Source organism: Orcinus orca, chromosome 11, assembly GCF_937001465.1.
Source record: "Orcinus orca chromosome 11, mOrcOrc1.1, whole genome shotgun sequence".
NCBI classification, from domain to species: domain Eukaryota; kingdom Metazoa; phylum Chordata; class Mammalia; order Artiodactyla; family Delphinidae; genus Orcinus; species Orcinus orca.
In genome coordinates this window covers 40,241,398-40,259,217 of record NC_064569.1, presented here as the reverse complement: position 1 = coordinate 40,259,217, position 17,820 = coordinate 40,241,398, and the positions used below count along the sequence as shown (strand labels likewise).

At 44.5% G+C, this 17,820-nt stretch overlaps 1 protein-coding gene across 14 annotated transcripts in view; it reads left to right on the top strand.

The window, feature by feature from the left end:
- Window positions 1-2,049: 2,049 nt before the first annotated feature.
- The window catches only part of RACGAP1 (Rac GTPase activating protein 1), a 33,557-nt gene continuing 17,786 nt past the window's right edge, over window positions 2,050-17,820 (top strand). The window contains exons 1-3 of one of the 14 annotated variants that reach the window (XM_049694333.1): window positions 2,053-2,168; window positions 7,030-7,145; window positions 15,481-15,565. In XM_049694333.1, coding sequence (XP_049550290.1) covers window positions 15,481-15,565 — 85 coding nt within the window. In that variant the 5' untranslated portion in view covers window positions 2,053-2,168; window positions 7,030-7,145. Of the gene's footprint in view, window positions 2,169-2,531; window positions 2,616-6,249; window positions 6,446-6,602; window positions 6,863-7,029; window positions 7,146-15,476; window positions 15,566-17,820 lie in introns of those variants that run through there. The other 13 variants (XM_033436335.2, XM_033436336.2, XM_049694335.1 and 10 more) reach the window with 13 other exon arrangements.

Genomic DNA, 17,820 nt, shown 5'->3' with positions numbered 1-17,820 from the left:
TTCCAGGCCTGACTCCGATCACTGGTTCTTGACTTAACTTTTAGGGTTAAGAGTTAGTAGTAAGTGCTACTTGTTACAATTTACATAAATCTCTGGTCTTTTTTCAGAACCAGCTACTTTCCTCTTCGCAGCCTGTCTCCCTACAGTTCCAGCCACCTTGAACGCGAGTAGCCGAGCGTCCTCTGAGTAAAGTTCAGGCAGGCAGTAGCCCTTGCTGGGTCAGGGTTAGCTGAGGTGGACACAATGAGGAGGGGAATACAGGAGTGTCAGCGGGGGGAGAGTGCAGGGGGGCAATACAAGGCTGGTGGAACTCAAACCTGTTTGCACATCAGAATCACTTGGGAAGTTTTTAGAAAATTCCTGAGTCTCACTCTTCATGATTTTAGGCCTTGGATCCATATTTTGGATACTCATGACGAGCTGTGCATAGGAAAGGGGTGGTGAAGCTACTTTATTTTCTTGGAGGTAGCCATTCTAGAGCAGTGCTTCTCAAAGTGTGGTACCCACATCACTAACAACAGCATCACCTGGAAATGTGTTAAAAATGCAAATTCTCAGGCCCCACCAAAGACCTAATGACCAGTGGTGCTCAGCAATCTGTTTTAACAAGAACCCTTGAGGGGATTCTGATGCATGCTTGAGAACCACTGGTCTACAGCAGGGACCTACTGAACGTCGGGTACGTTGTTAGAAGTGGGACGAGGTTAGGGTGGATGAGCTGTGGTCTCGACTTTCAAGGAGCCTGGAATCTAGTAGAGATGAGTTCAGGACCTCGATAACTACACCTCCTCCCTCAAGCAAGGCTCTGCTGAGCCTGGGCACCTGGGAGAGGCACAGGTGTGTTTCTGAAGGGGACTTGGTTCTACTAGAGTCTGATTTAATTGAACGTTTTATTCATTGTGAGAGGGTGATTCCTAGGCATGGGGCAGGGAAACCACGGATTCAGGAAGATTTTTTGTTTGTTTCTGTTTTTTCAATGAGACGGAGGAAAGAATCAAAAGAAAGAGAGGAAAGAAACAGAGAAGACAGGGAGACACAAAGTAATAATAACTAATACTTATGGGGCACTTACTATGTGCCAGGCACTGTGCTAAGAGTTTTGCAAACACTGTCTCATTTAATCCTCCCAACAGCCCTTTAGACTATAATTATCATCCCCATTTAATAGATAGGGAAATGGAGGCACAGATAAATCAAGTTGCCCATCACACAGGTCATAAGTGATAGAGATAGACCTTGAGCCAGGGCCAGTATAACTCCAGAGCCCATGCATTTTACCACTATGCTTTGCTCCTTCTCTTAGAGAATAGGAAGTACTCACCTGCCATTTGCTCAAAAACCTTCAATGGCTCACTAGTGCCTAGAGAATTCATCTTAATTTATTCATCTTGGTATTCAAGGTCTCTCATACTGTGATTTCAAAATTCCCTCCAGTCTTTACCATCCCCCTTCAAGATCCTTGCACTTCGGCCATGCTGGATTTACTTCTCCATTTTCTTTTTTCTTTTGTTTTAATGAAATTGCTGGGTCTCATGTCAGTTTTCCTGTTTTATTTATTTTAAATTTTTATTTATTTATTTTTGGCTGTCTTGGGTCTTCACTACTGCCCACGGGTCCTCTCCAGCTGCAGCGAGGGGGGCCACTCTTTGCTGCTGCCAGCCTCTCTTCTGGAACACGGGCTCCAGGCGCGCGGGCTTCGGTAGCTGTGGCACGCAGACTCAGTAGTGTGGCTCACTGGGCTCCAGAGCGCAGGGCCATGACCAGTAGTCGTGGCCCACCGGCTTAGTTGCCCCGGGGCACGTGGGACCCTCCTGGACCAGGGCTCGAACCTGTGTCCCCTGCATTGGCAGGCGGACTCCCAAACCACGGCGCCACCAGGGCTGTCCCCTCCATTTTTCTCTTAACCCTTCTGACTACTTCACTTCCCACTCCCCTCCCCGTTGGGATCCTATCTATTCCTCAAAGCTCGGTTTGACGCCTCTTCCTCTCTGATTCCCAGCCAAAAATGGGCTTGCTTCCCCCGAATCCCCAGAACACAGTCCCCACCTCCGCACTCTGCGCCGCTTGTACCCCACCCCACGCCGGTGCTGAGCGCACTGCCTGGAACGCGGAAGTGCTCCAGACGTCCTGGTGTAACTGACGGAGGGAACAGTAATTCTCGACTGGAGGTAGGGTGGAAGACCTCTAGAGATGGAGAGCAAATGAGAAGGAACTGGGAGATAAAAACCGATAGGGGGAGAGAGGATGAAGACAAACACTGGGCGGCGACTAGACGGCCCGCCGCCACGGGCCCAGTCTCGCCCCGCCCCGCCAGGCCCCCCACTGCCCAGCGACCGACGGTGCCCGTTCCCCGGTAGCGATTTCTGGGCAGGCGGCCCGCCGGGCGAGAGGTGGGGCGCGGGTGGCGGCGGGGCGGCGCGCTCGGCCGGTCATCCGCGTCCTCACATTAGCATAAATCCCATTAGCTGCTCCCGCGCGCCGGAGTGGGGTGAGGGTTCTGCCTCGTGCGGCGGCGAGGGCGGGCGCAGCGGTGCTAACGCATCCTCCGACGGCGCGTTCCGGCTGACAGAGGCCCGTTTACAATCGTTATCTCGCTGGCATCCCTGAACCATCCGGTGCGTGGGGCTCTCCCAATGCGAGGGATTAAAAAACCAGCCAACATCTCGTGTCTAATAGGTGGCCGAGCTGGAATCGAATCCATGCTTTCTGGCATCAGTTCTCATGCTTTTTCCGTTACAGGTGCAGCCCCAGGATGCCTCTCTACCCAGAGTATAGTTTGGGAAGAAAGAGGTTTAAGACCCCCCCGCCCCCGCCCCCCCCCCCACCTTTCCTGTGCTTCTCACCGGGCTGGTGCAGCAGGGAAGGGGGTTGAGTGGAATGGGAGGGGTGTGGTGGTGCTTTGGATGGAGGGAGGAATTGGGGGGGGGGCAGTGTCACCAACCCTCATCCATCATTTGGGACAGAATTTGGGTGATGGAGTGGAATGCTTCCACCGTCCTATTGAACTCACCTCCGCTCACCCAAAGGACTATTTATTGGAGCTGCAAAAGCAAGAGATGATAGCAGTAAATGAGAGGAGTACCATCTCTGTTCTCTGGAAGTTTACAGTCTAGTAGGGAAAATCAGGAATATTTACGGAGCACTTACTCTGTGCCAGGAACTGTGCGAACTTTTTTTTTTTTAACCTATTTTTGGCTGCGTTTGGGTCTTTGTTGCCGCCCGCCGGCTTTCTCTAGTTGCTGGGAGTGTGGGCTACTCTTCCTTGTGGTGCTTGGACTTCTCGTTGTGGTCAGGCTTCTCTTGTGGCGGAGCACAGGCTCTAGGCGCATGGGCTTCAACAGTTGTGGTGCGTAGGCTTAGTAGTTGTGGCTCCCGGGCTCTAGAGTGCAGGCTCAGTGGTTGTGGTGCACGGGCTTAGTTGCTCCGCGGCATGTGGGATCTTCTCGGACCAGAGCTCGAACCTGTATCCCCTGCATTGGCAGGCGGATTCTTAACCACTGCACCACCAGGGAAGTCCTGTGTGCCAACCGCTTTACATGGATATCTCACTTATTCCTCTCAACAACTCTATGAAATAGGTATTATTATGATTTACATTTATAGACGAGTGAGCAAAGGCACAGATGACTTCTGAAAGGCCATATAGCTGGTGACTAGAAGAACCAGGAAGATGAAACAGATGAGCTGACATGTGTGACGGGAGGAAGAGGATGATGGGGAAGCTTGTAGCAAAAGCATGGCTCTAGGCCTCAGAGACCTCCCTGAGCAAGGCAGAAAACTTCTCAGCTGCCCAAAAGGCTGAGTAGAATTTAGCCAGGTAAAGAGGCTGTAAGGGTGGGGAAGAGGAACTGCAAACGCCAGAGGGTCAGGAAATGCAGCTCAAGGGGCAAGCCAGGGCCAGGTTAGGAGAGCCTTATTAAGGATTTTGGTCTTTACTGAGGAGGAAGTTGAAGTCATTAATGGTGTTAAACAAAAGAGAGGCATGATTAGAATTGCATTTTTAACAGATCATTCGGGGGACTTCCCTGGTGACACAGTGGGTAAGACTCCTCACTCCCAATGCAGGGGGCTCGGGTTCAATCCCTGGTCAGGGAACTAGATCCCACATGCATGCCACAACTAAGACCCATGCAACCAAACAAATAAATAAAATAAATATTAAAAAATTAAAATAAAAAAAAGATCATTCAGGGTGTAAAGAATGCAAGTGAGGGGTAAACAGATTCACTGATGGCTTGGCCACTGAATTGGATTAGGGTGGTGAAGGTAGGAAGAAGTAAAGTGGGTACATACAAGAGATACTTAAGAGCTGCGCTAAGTAATTGGATAAGGGGTGAAAGGGAGGGGGAGAAAGCTGAGTCATTTTATACCCCCTTCTCTCCTTCAACCGCTAGATCCAATCATTTAATAAATTCATTTGATTTCATGAATGTCTTTCCCACCCGTCCCCTCCTTTCCATCCCCGCTGCCACTGGCCTGATTCAGCTCAGGTCCTCTCCCTAACAATGAAGCAAGAGTCTTTCTACCTTCAGATTTTCCCCTCTCCAGACAATCCTCCATGCCGTTTGCGGGTACGACCTATGTAAAATGCAAACATAGTCGGAGTCAACCCAGGCCCCATTGTCTTGTCATTTTGTCAATTACAGGATAAAGTCCCATTCTTTCCTAGTCTGGTCGTTCTTTGCTAGCTTCTTCCCCTCCTCAGGCCCAAGCTGCACAAGAGGTGTCACACCCACTGAACCCCCAAAGTTACCTGCATGTTAAGGTAAATATTCCTTCACAGCACTAAACCTTCACAAATCCTTTGCTTGTGTATTTATTATATATACTTGTGACTCATTTCTGAGAGGTCACATTGGCAGGAATTGCCTCTCCTTTCTATCAGGTAAATTCCTATTCATACTTCAAGTCCAAGTTCAGATAACAAGTCTCTGTAGGCTTTTCTAACACTCCCCGCCCCCCTGATAGGATTAATTGCTTCCTCATCTGTGCTTCTAAAGCACTTTACACATATTCTGTTCTTGTATATGTTTAACTGTATTATAGGTGTAGGAGGCAGAGGCTAATGCAATCAACTAAATGAGATCTCCTGACGTTGAAGGGTTGTGGGAAGGAATAAATGGGATAATATGTGTACAGTTAATATTTCTTCATCTCTTTCCTAATAATAAAAATCTTTATTACAGTTTAGAAAGTGTAAACTTTGATAGTGTTCCACATACTCTCCTGTTTGATCTAGGAATAAGCCTGTGAGATAGGATTGATACTGTTATTTCTGTTTTATAGCTGGAGGAATTGAAGTACAGAAGGGTTAAAAAGTGATGATGCGGCTGGTTCAGCAGTATGCGGAGGCACAAAAGTGCTCCACAGTATTTGTTTAAATGGAGTCAAGTTTTCTGGTTATAAAACCTGTGATCTTCCCTTTAAACCACACTGCTTCTTGCATGCATTAGCCAGTATTTTTTTCAAGTTGCAGGTAGCTAATCATTAATAAATTCAATGAGGTAGGGACAACCAACATGGCAGGGGTGGTGGTAAGAGAATAGGAAAAAAATAGTTCAGAATACATTCATGGAGTAAGGATAAGCAGAGTTCTGTACTACGTGGTTGTAATGTAAAATCTGTTTCTCACTGTGGATTTGGATTAAAAGAAAGTATGAAAGCCCCGTGTTAGCACTATGCCAAGTTCTAAATGAACGTTTATTAAATGAAATCATGGCACTTTCATTTTATATTTATTTTTGTTTTCCCGATGTGTAGCTACTGGAAAGCAGATATGTCATCTTTATTTTTCCAGTTCCTAGGAGAGTCCTTGTTACAAATTTGGTGCAATTAATAAATATGTGTCAAATGAAAACCTGGAATGCAGGAATGAATGAAGGCAGTGTACAGCTCAGCATATATGGTTGTAAATGACTGCTGTTCTATCTCCTTCCGGAATTCTTCCTATTCAATCGAGAGATGAGACACTGTTCAGTTAACAGTTTCCAAAAGTCCTATTTCTCAGTCTGGAGAAAACAGTAAGGCCAAGAATAATTTGCACTCAAGAAGTATCACTTGCCCTTAGTCAACATGGTATCGTGAATGGCTTCAGGAAAGGGCTCCGGAGGGGGTGAGGGGAAGGGGGAAACAACAACAACAACAACAACAACAACAAAAAAGGTTGACCTTAGTCAATATGGCTGCCTTTGGCTTCGCTCTATCAGAACGCGCATGCGCAGCCTTGTCCCCGCCCCCACCCCGTGGCCCCGACGCGTGCGTCGCAACGTAAGGGGACAGCGCGGGAGGAATAAATTTCTCTGTGATTGGTTGGTGCCGGATTTCAAACACGAGCTGGCGGCGAGGAGCTTCTCTGCCGTTGGGTGAGGCGCGGAGGGAAGTGGAAGTCCGCCCAGGTGGGACCCGGGGGACCCGGCCAAGTGGGTGCTGGGAGTTGCGAGAAAAGGTGGTTCTGGAGCTGGGTTTGTGGTGGGAGGCAGGCGTCCGCAGTTGTGAAGCCGTGGCCCGCTCGCGGGTTGTGGTGGAGGCCGGCATCTACAGCCCCTCCTTTGAAGGCTCTCCATGGGCCGGGGGCGCGGGCGGCCTGAGGGGGCGATGGCTGGGAAGTGGGTGGCTTCTTTCTTGGCGCCGTGTTTTGTGGAAAGCCGGGGGCCTCTCTTTGAGATGGTGGCTTGAACAAGGCAGGAGCCACCCCAGAGAAGTGGCTCTCACCTAAAGACAGAGTTAGGGAGTGGGTGGGCTACCACCACCGTTCTCCACAGAGGAGCAAGACCTTTTCGAAGGGAAAAGCAAGCCCTGGTGTTTGAGAGGCCGGCGCGGCTCCGAGTGGTGCCCCTCTCCCTAGTGGGCTGTGTGTGTCTAGGTAGGCAGTGACATCTTGCCCTTCCCGTCCTGAATCCCAGCCTTGGTAACAACGAGGCCATTTCACATACATCCCTCTTCAGGATTTCATTCCTCGGCAGAGGGAGTGCATAGGAACGTGGGGTGGGTGGGAAGATAAGCTTTTTTTTCTTTTTCTTTCTTTTAAAGAAACGTCATCATACTCTTCAATGTGGAAGGTGAGCTTTTCGAGTTATTGAAAGTGTTCAGAGAAGACGCTTTTCCTATAGCTTAATCATTCAACAGGCACTTATTAAGTGCAAAATGTAAGTACAAGACAATCTTACTTGGCTTTAAAGGAGCTTGCAGTTTATTTGGGTTAATAGAACTTAGAAAGGTAACAGATTGTGTTACCTTTAGTAGGCCTTTACACTGTGGAGAGTACTGTACATCAGTACAGCCCTTTTAGAAAATATTTTGGCACTGTTTATCAAGAGTCATAAGAGGTTTTCATCCTCTGACTTGGTAATCCCAGCCTTGGAAATCCATTTTAAGGCACATGGCCACCTGAAGAAAAACACTGTCCTCGGTGATGTTCAATTTATTTATTTGGTGAATATTTAGTAATCATTTGCCAAGTGTCAGGCACTGTTCTAGGCACCAGGGGCTCAGCGATGAACAAACAAAAATCTCTGCCTTCTTGGAACTTAAACTATCGGGGAGACAGACAATAAACAAAATAAGTAAGTTAATATATAAGTACGTTAGATGGAGATGAGTGCTTTTGAGCAAAATAAAGCAGAGAAGTGTTGGGGGGAAAGATGCAATTTAAAATAGTGTGGTTAAGAATGACACAATGACTTTTTTAAAAATTGAAGTGTAGTTGATTTACAATGTTGTATTAGTTTCTGGTGTACAGCAAAGTGATTCAGTTTTATATATATATTGTTTTTCATATTCTTCTCCATTATAGTTTACTGAATCTAGTTCCCTGTGCTATACAGTAGAACCTTGTTGTTTTATCTGTTTTATATATAGTAGTTTGATTCTGCTAATCCCAAACTCATAATTTATCCCACCCCCTTTCCCCTTTGGTAACCATAAGTTTGTTTTCTGTGTCTAAGTCTGTTTCTGTTTCGTAAATAAGTTCATTTGTGCCATATTTTAGATTCCACATATAGATATCATATGATATTTGTCTTTTCTCTTTCTGACTTACTTCACTTATTATAATCTCTAGGTCCATCCATGTTGCTGCAGATGGCATTGTTTCATTCTTTTTTATAGCTGAGTAGTATTCTATTTGTGTATATATACACCACATCTTTTTTTTTTTTTTTTTTGTGGTACGCGGGCCTCTCACTGTTGTGGCCTCTCCCCTTGCGGAGCACAGGCTCCGGACGCGCAGGCTCAGTGGCCATGGCTCACGGGCCCAGCCGCTCTGCGGCATGTGGGATCTTCCCGGACTGGGGCACGAACCCATGTCCCCTGAATCGGCAGGCAGACTCTCAACCACTGTGCCACCAGGGAAGCCCCACATCTTCTTTATCCATTCATCTGTCAATGGAAATTTAGGTTGTTTCCATGTCTTGGCTATTGTAAATAGTGCTGCTGTGAACATTGGGGTGCATGTATCTTTTCAAATCATAGTTTTCTCCACATATATGCCCAGGAGTGGGATTGCAGGATCATTTGGTAGCTCTATTTTTAGTTTTTTAAGGAACCTCCGTACTGTTTTCCATAGTGGCTGCACCAATTTACATTCCTACCAACAGTGTAGGAGGGTTCCCTTTTCTCCACAGCCTCTCTAGCATTTATTTGCAGACTTTTTTTTTTTTTTTTGGTGGTACGTGGGCCCCCACTGTTGTGGCCTCTCCCATTGCAGAGCACAGGCTCCGGATGCGCAGGCTCAGCGGCCATGGCTCACGGGCCCAGCCGCTCCGCGGCATGTGGGATCTTCCCGAACCGGGGCACGAACCCGTGTCCCCTGCATCGGCAGGTGGACTCTCAACCACTGCGCCAGGAAGGCCCCTCGTTGTAGTTTTGATTTGCATTTCTCTAATAATTAACGATGTTGAGCATCTTTCCATGTGCCTATCGGCCATCTGTAAGAGGCAATGACATTTGAATAAATACCTGAAGGAAGTGAGGGAGTGACCATGTGAGAGGTTCTAAGTAGATGTAACAGAAAAACGAAATTACCTAAATGTCCAAGGAAGAGAACAGTTAAATAAATGTTCATGAACTTTTTGTAACTTAATGGAAACATGATTTAAAAAAAGTAAAACACAAAATTATATATAAATCTATGATTGCAATTCGATGAAATATGGGTGCATAATGGGCAAAGATTAGATAGGGAGGTGCATATAGTTGTTTAGGGTGGTGAGGTTTTAGTTTCACCATTAAATAACTTTTTTTTTCTTTTTCTTTTTTTAAAATTTTTGGCCACACCTTGCAGCATGCGGGGATCGTAGTTCCCCTGCCAGGGATCGAACTTCACCCTTTGCAGTAGAAGCCCGGAGTCTTAACCACTGGACCACCAGGGATGTCCTTTTTTTTTTGAACATAGAAAATTAACAGTATGAGGCAGTGTTTTATATCTACCAAATGAGTGTTATAGATAATAAAGAGGTTATTTTGGACTAAAATGGTTAGGGAATGCTTTAGTGAGTTGGTAAGACTTATACTAGACCCTGAGGAATGGAACAGTTTGGAATGGAAGGAATTCACAGAAGAAAAAATGAGAGGAGAACTTAGTATAACGAACTGGTAATCATTTTCTGAAAAATAGTAATTCAACTTGTCCCATTTCGTTTTTTTGTTTTGTTTCGTTTTGTTTTTTGGGCCGTGCTGCAGGGGTTTGTGGGATCTTAGTTCCCCGACCAGGGATCGAACCAGGCCCTTGGCAGTGAAAGTGCAGAGCCCTAACCACTGGACTGCTGGGGAATTCCCTCCCATTCCGTACTTTAATCTTCATTCATGTTGGACTGAGAATGTTCTATTTACTCTTTCTGCAATTGACTTGCTCATGAGAACATTCGGTTTCAAGATATTCCTTCTGCCTGCCAGTTGAATAGAGGCTTTGATATGGTGAAGCAGAAGCTGGACATTTGGGAAAAAGAATTATTCCGAAATGCTTTCATTTGAAAGAATCTTGTAGTGTTGAGACAGTCTTAGGGAATGTTTTTTCTTGGCAGCAGAGAACAGAGAACCTGTATTGTTGATTTCTTGGGACTCTCCAGATTTAGTAATGTTTGTGAGAATGTTTTTCATTAAAACTCTTCCCTGAAAAACGCACTGCTTTGTGTGACAGAATTTAACACCCTCAATGCATCTAAAGCCTGATGTATAGGTCTCTTAATAATGTTGTTTGTAAGGGGAGGAAGAAGAGGCTAGAGACTTTTCCCAGGATACTCTGCAGTAAGATCTGTAATAGTCTGTTATTCTGAAGGATGATCTCTGTTCTCTTGGCTGGTGATTGAAATTAAATTGGGGACTCAAAGCAATCACATCAAGCTGAGACTCTTTCCTGGTGATGCCAAATTGCTCCCTTAGGGATACTCACAGATTGGGAATCTGTAACACAGTGACTTCTCCACCTCTGGGGCTTCTCATCAATAACAGCTGAGATTCTCTAGCACCTTTTTGTTTAAAGCACTCAACAATCTGATTTCCTTGCTACACACAAGGATCATTTCAGCTTTCCCGAAAGGCAGCCGCCTCTGTAGTGGAAAAGTGACATCTGTTTTACAGCTGCAAAGCAATGTACTGCAATATGACTTTGTTTTTGTTTCCTTTCACATTAGTGTATCTCCTAGCTATGAGCTAAATAATAAAGGGGGGGAAATAAAGAAGTATTCATGAGGGTAAAAAATGTGACCCAGCAGGAAAATTAAGGCCATTTTCAATTGACATTGAATAGGATGAGTAAATTTTAGCTTTTCAAGCTACAATTTGGCTGAGATATCAGAGTTAGTACTGATACAGAAAGATATTTTTGGCATCTATAAATAATTCCTGAGAGTCACTTCTGTAGCACGTTAATAAAAATGCATGGTCCCTTAGCATATAAAGAGAAGAGGATTATATTTTCTAGTGCTGTTTTTGGATTGCCCAAAGTAAATCTATGTTAGAGGAAAAATTAACTCTTCTCAGATGCTATGAGCCTCATGTAGAAGAGCTTGTTTAAGAGCCTAGACAAGGTCAAGTTTTGCTATCTCCTCCCTTCTTTTTGATCTGGGTTCCAGCTATGATTTGGTAATCACTGTTCTGGGATGTAAATAACAACAATCAGACCAAAACAAAAGCAAAAAATGTATACCCACTATAATACCCTATATTCTTTTTTTTAATTAATTAATTTTGGCTGCGTTGGGTCCTCGTTGCTGTGCACAGGCTTTCTCTAGTTGTGGTGAGTGGGGGCTACTCTTCATTGTGGTGCTCAGGTTTCTCATTGCGGTGGCTTGTTGCAGGGCACGGGCTCTAGGCGCGCGGGCTCCAGTAGTTGTGGCACGTGGGCTCAGTCGTTGTGGCACGTGGGCTCAGTCGTTGTGGCTCGCGGGTTCTAGAGCGCAGGCTTCAGTACTTGTGACGCATGGCTTAGTTGCTGCGCGGCATGTGGGATCTTCCTGGACCAGGGCTTGAACCCGTGTCCCCTGCATTGGCAGGTGGATTCTTAACCACTGCGCCACCAGGGAAGTCCAATACCCTATATTCTTATAATGAGGTTCAATTTATACGGTATAAAACTTTTACCTACGTTAATTTGTAATATTCTGTGAGGTAAATAGGACAAGTATTATCGTTCCCATTTATAGATGTTTCTCAGAATTTAAGTGACTTACGCAAGGTTATACAACGGGTAAATAGAGGAACTAAAATTATATCCTAGGGCTTCTGCCCCCTCACCTTTCTTTTAACTGTTCTGTTTTCATCTATATTAAACGTGATGTTCAGGTACAATGGAAATTCTTTTGACAGAATCATGGGGGGGGCGTGTGTGTGTCTGTGTGTGTGTGTGTCTGTGTGTGTGTGTGTTCGTTCATGTGTTTGTTCTCTGACTTCGATTTATCAAGTATTTTTTAAAAGTACTGAGTCTTTGTGCAATACAGCGGTGCCAAATGTAAGGTTTCTCCTCTCAAATCTACAGTTTAGCTGGGACATAGGATAGAAACATGGTAAAGTTAAATTAGAGTATAAGGTGTCTGAGTGCCAATTGAGCAAAGTAGTTGGGGAAAGACTGGGGCCAGGGAGGCCAGTTGAAGTGAATGTTAATGACCTGCAAGTGATGATGGGCTGGGTATGACACACATGAGAGAAGAATCCACAGAGTTTGGTGATTATACTTGTAGGAAGGGGAGTAACTTAAGGTGACTCTGAGGTTTGGAACTGAGTGACTGGGAGAATGATAAAAATAAGGAAATCAAAGTTGGGTGTCGGTAGGAGAGGGAGTATGGTAGGTCATTGGGTAAAGTAGTTGATGACGTGTGGGGGAAGGCTAGAATGATGTCTCAAAATCGAGCTCAACATCCAGGGCATCCAAAACAAATTGAGAGTTACAAGATTGACTTAGGAGAGAGCTGAGGGCTGGAGAGAGAAATGGATGAGTTGTCTGTAGAGATGTAATGACTAAGGTGGGATAGTTTGATATGTTTAGTCAAACAGCTCTCTCCTAGGTACTAGGCATCATGATAGGAGAACAATGTAGATCGACGTAGTTCTATGAGATAATAGTTACTATGGTGAGATGTCCACAGGTAGGTACTCTGTGTCTATAGTGTTTTCAGGAATCAGGTTGTGTTTTCAAGAAAGTACCTCCCCACAGCACTCACTCTAGGGAGTGGTATGCACAAAGAAAATAGGAAAGAAGAATAGAGGAACTTGAGAAAATGAGGGATTTCTCTTAAAGGAGACAAGGAATCAGGTTGTTGTATTGTCATTTAAGACATAAAAACCCTCTGAATTTTTTTTTTTGTGTGTGTGTGTGTTTAAGGGTAGTGCCATTTATATATGTGTGTGTATATATATATATATATATATATTTTTTTTTTTTTGGCTGTGTTGGGTCTCTGTTGCTGCGCGCGGGCCCTCCAGCTGCTGCGAGCGGGGGCCACTTCTGCTGCGGTGCGCGGGCTTCTCATTGTGGTGGCTTCTCCTGTTGCAGAGCACGGGCTCCAGGCATATGCGGGCCTCAGCAGCTGTGGCTTGCGGGCTCCAGAGCGCAGGCTCAGCAGTCGTGGCGCACAGGCTTAGCTGCTCTGTGGCACATGGGATCTTCCTGGACCAGGGCTCGAACCCGTGTCCCCTGCATTGGCAGACGGGTTCTCAACCACTGCGCCATCCAGGGAAGTCCCTTCTTTCTTTTTTTTTAAAATAACCAGTTTTCAGTTCCCTAGTTGCACTGTCACATTTTCCTTTTCTGCATTCCTGGACAGATAAAAGTTTCCCTATGTACTGAGCTCACTGTCTTATAGTCTCAGAATATACAGATGAGTGCAGAGATGATAGAAACCAATACTACCCCATATTAAAACTGATCACTGGGGGGACTTGCCTGGTGGCTCAGTGGTTAAGAATCTGCCTGCTACTGCAGGGGGCACGGGTTTGAGCCCTGGTCTGGGAAGATCCCACGTGCCACAGGGCAACTAAGCCCGTGAGCCACAACTACTGAGCCTGCACTCTAGAGCATGAGAGCCACAACTACTGAGCCCATGCGCCACAACTACTGAAGCCCACATGCCTAGAGCCCATGCTCCACAACAAGAGAAGCCAACACAATAAGAAGCCCGTGCACCACATGAAGAGTAGCCCCCACTGGCCACAACTAGAGAAAGCCTGCACGCAGCAACAAAGACCCAACACAGCCAAAAAAATAAAAATAAAAAAATTGATCACTGGGAATTCCCTGGTGGTCCAGTGGTTAGGACACTGCGCTTCCACTGCAGGGGGCTCGGGTTCAATCCCTGGTTGGGGAACTAAGATGCTGCATGCTGCAAGGTGCGGCCCCCCCAAAATATGCTGGATGCAATAAATGTTTAAAAAAAAAACAAAAACAAAACTGATCACTGTCTTTCATTTTTATTGGGAGCTAAAGGAAATCATCATTTGAATAGGCTACTGAATGCCCTGCCCCTGTTTTCTGTCCTGTAGCACTTAGAAGTATTTGCCTTTTTTGTCATATTGTTAAAACCCATGGGCATCTCCATGACTTCCACATCTCTTCCTACCAGTTTTAATGCTATTCTTTTAGTTTGGTTCTTAGTTTAGAGGAAGAGCTTTGTAATAAATTTGTTGGTCTGGTTGCTTAGCAGCTTGCCGTGATTATGTAGCTTGGAACAGATACATTGCCATTTGAAAATCTTGGTTTCCAGCCCTGATTCATGTATATATTGCATCCAAGCTTGGAATTGAAAGCTTTTTTGCTATTAGAGCAACCATCATACAAGTACAGATGAATAAGTCTATAGCATTTAATAGAAAATATCTTTATGTTTATATATTCCTTTTTCCTTTGTGTTTTTTCTGCCCTTTCTTGCCCTCATAGCTTATGGTACAATCTTACAAACATTGTAAAATCACTAAACCTTCATAAAAGAGTTCTTAAAATTTTATTTAGATGCATGAAAAAAGGGCCTGGACTAGAATGTTGAAGGGGTGATTAGGAGAAACATAAGAAGAATCCTTTAATGGTGTTTCTGAGAACATTCAATTTTCAAATGAAACTTGATTTTTTAATTTCATTTCCTTGATAATTTTCATAAAATCCCACTGATTTCTTCCTTTTTTGAAGATCTTAGTTCCTTAAAGTGTTCCCAGTTAAAGTCTATTTGGAATAGAACTGCCTGTAAGGACACCATTTTTAATGTAATATCAGCAAGTCTTTGCGGGGGGGAATATGAAGCCTGAAATTCACTATTACAGAACACAGTAGCAAATGATTTTTCCTTTGCCCTTCTAACTGTGAAGGTGGTGTATTGTCTCCTTGATGCCAGAATATGGTACAACATAATCCTTTGCCTATACTTAGTATAAATTTATTAGACATAGTCCCTGCACGCAGTCCAGCAGAGAGCCCTGCATTACAGAAATAATTCTTGAGCTGCTGAGCTGGCAATTTCCCCACTTAATCACTTGTGTGACGTCATCTGCGCTGTTGGTAGGAAATGTGCTGACCATGTACTGCGTTTTAAAAGACAGTTGCAACAGGGGTACTAGCTAAAGATGAAATTAAAAATAAACCTTTTAAGTTACATGGAAGGTCTCCAAAGTGCAGCAGGATTAAAGTGGCAAAAATGTTATATTGATAGGCTTGACTAAGTAGTTGGTCACCTAGCAATCAACTGACATACTTGTCCCTAATTGCTTCTCAGCTCCAGAGTGATTGCAGAGTGGAGGAAAAGAAGTAGGCAGGAAGGGGTGTTATATTCAGGGGACTGAAATGCGTTTGTAATTTTCAAATGAGTCTTAAACATTCCAACTTTGTTTTTATAATAAGGATTACAAAAAACATCAGTTGTTAGCTCGAGATTCTCATAGTGGTAGCTACACATGGAAGAGTCCAGATATTAGTCACTGATCACTGTACTGGATTGCTCCTGAATCTTTTGTCTGGGGGAGATGGCAGGACCCCTAATGTATATTTGATTTCTTGGCAGAAAGATGGATACTTTGATGCTGAATATGCGGAATCTGTTTGAGCAGCTTGTACGCCGGATGGAGATTCTCAGTGAAGGAAATGAAGTCCGTAAGTCATTCTGAGCTGGCCTGTGTGAAGAGAAAAAACAGATTTCAGATTTCGGTCTTCTGCAAAGCCAAAGTGTATTCCAATCCTAAAATTGTTTTTCACTTGAGTTATCTAAAAAGAAAATGATGGTCACTTATCTATGGTCAAAGCTTAATGGACACTCATTCTAAATGGTCACTTATTTTTCTGTAGTTGTTTTTAAATGGGTTTTACCCAGACTTTTTTCATTATCAGGGTTCTCTTTTCACTACATAGTTGGCATTAGTCGTCAGTTTTATTTTCTTATCACAAACTGGGCAAAATCTACTGAATTTCTAAGGATGTTGCCTTTTTTCTTCAGAGTAGTAGTTGTCTACATTTTTTATCCTGGGTTTTCCCTGTGTTCTATAAAACATTTTCAATTGAAGAGGAGAAAAATGACAGTTTCTTTTTGAAGGAGGGACAGTTCATCTGCTTTCACCTACCTATTTGATGCTTAGTAATAAAGGGTTAAGGTTGGGTGGAGAGCTGGGAAGAAAAAGGTGGTGACACAGTAGTCTTCTGGGAAGTAGATTAGTGAGAAAGAAAGGTGGGGCTGATAGCACTGACCTAAGTGATGTAAGGGAATTTTTCTTTACCAGCTTTTCTTTGTGTTACCATGCTCTCCTATTTCAGGTTTTCATGTATACCTAATTTAGCGGGTGTTGCTGTTAAGTCAGTCTCATTGGTACAAAAGTAATGCAAGAACTGTGTCTTAAACTTAAAAAGAAAACAATCTCCATAGTACTTAGTAATGGTGTCTTGCTTGTGCCATTCAATATTTTCTTTAATTTGATTCATGTTTTTGATAGCTCTCATCTACTTACAGGTCTTTCAAAACAATATTCTATTTTTCTCTCTCTAATAGCTGTTGCATGACCCTATCGTCTGGTACCAACTCAATAACCATGATGGCATACTAATTAGGCTTCTCTTTGAGGTCACATCATCTCAGAAGATGGATTGCTTTGGAGTCTAGTGGGGAGGAGTATTGAATAAGAGATCTTAAAATTCAGGTTCACTCAGCAAATAATGGCTTTATGGAAAAAAGTAGGGTTTGAGTTGAGCCTTAGATTAGGTATAGGGTAGGATCCCAACAGACAGACATGAAAGAAGGCATTTAGGGTCAGGGGAGCCACCTGAGTGGAGACAAGAGGGTGTGGAGTGTGAGGGGAATAAGAGTAAGGGGAAGTGGTTTAATCAGAACCGTGCTTTTTGAAGGTTACCCTGGCAGAGGTGGAGGCTGCATCAGAAGTGGAGGCTGGGAGGTTGATTAGGACATGGTTGCCATAGCTCAGGAAAGAGGCAATGGGGAGCCCCAACTGGAGTGGTGATTGTGAAGGTGGAAATAAGGAGAAATGGGTGGAAGAGATTGTGATTAAGATCTCTAGGAGGAGGCAGCTGATAGTATTTGGGGGCAGAGGGAGGAACCTGAGGTTTGGAGTCTCAGTAACTCTTGCTGGCTTTTAACTGTTATTTTTGTGTCTGTTTCTCCATCTGTAAAAAAGGAATTTTGCCATGAGGATTTCGAGATAAATGAGATACTAGTTGTGAAAATACCTTTTGAAATAATTATGCCCCCCAAAATACAAGATATTATTTTTACAAGAACCTTTATTTTATAAGCAAATTTTTATCTTCCCTTGATTTCTGTTATAAAATAGAGGTACGTTGGTTTTGTTGGTTTTTTTTTTTTTTTGGCTGCGTTGGGTCTTCGTTGCTGCGCGCGGCCTTTCTCTAGTTGTGGCGAGCGGGGGCTACTCTTTGTGGAGGTGTGCAGGCTTCTCATTGCCGTGGCTTCTCTTTGTTGTGGAGCACGGGCTGTAGGCATGTGGGCTTCAGTAGTTGTAGCACACGGGCTCAGTAGTTGGGGCTCGCGGGCTCTAGAGCGCAGGCTCAGTAGTTGTGGAGCATGGGCTTCGTTGCTCCCCGGCATGTGGGAACTTCCCAGACCAGGGCTTGAACCCGTGTCCCCTGCATTGGCAGGCGGATTCTTAACCACTGCCCCACTAGGGAAGCCCAGCGGTACGTTTTGTCCCCTCTGCAAATCCCTAACTTGGAATGTTGGCTTTTTTTTTTTTTTTTTGGTCTCTGCCAGGTCTTATTTGCAGCATGTGGGCTCTTAGTTGCAGCATGTGAGATCTAGTTCCCTGAACAGGGATCGAACCCGGGCCCTCTGCATTGGGAGTGTGGAATCTTAACCACTGGACCACCAGGGAAGTCCCGGAATGTTGGCT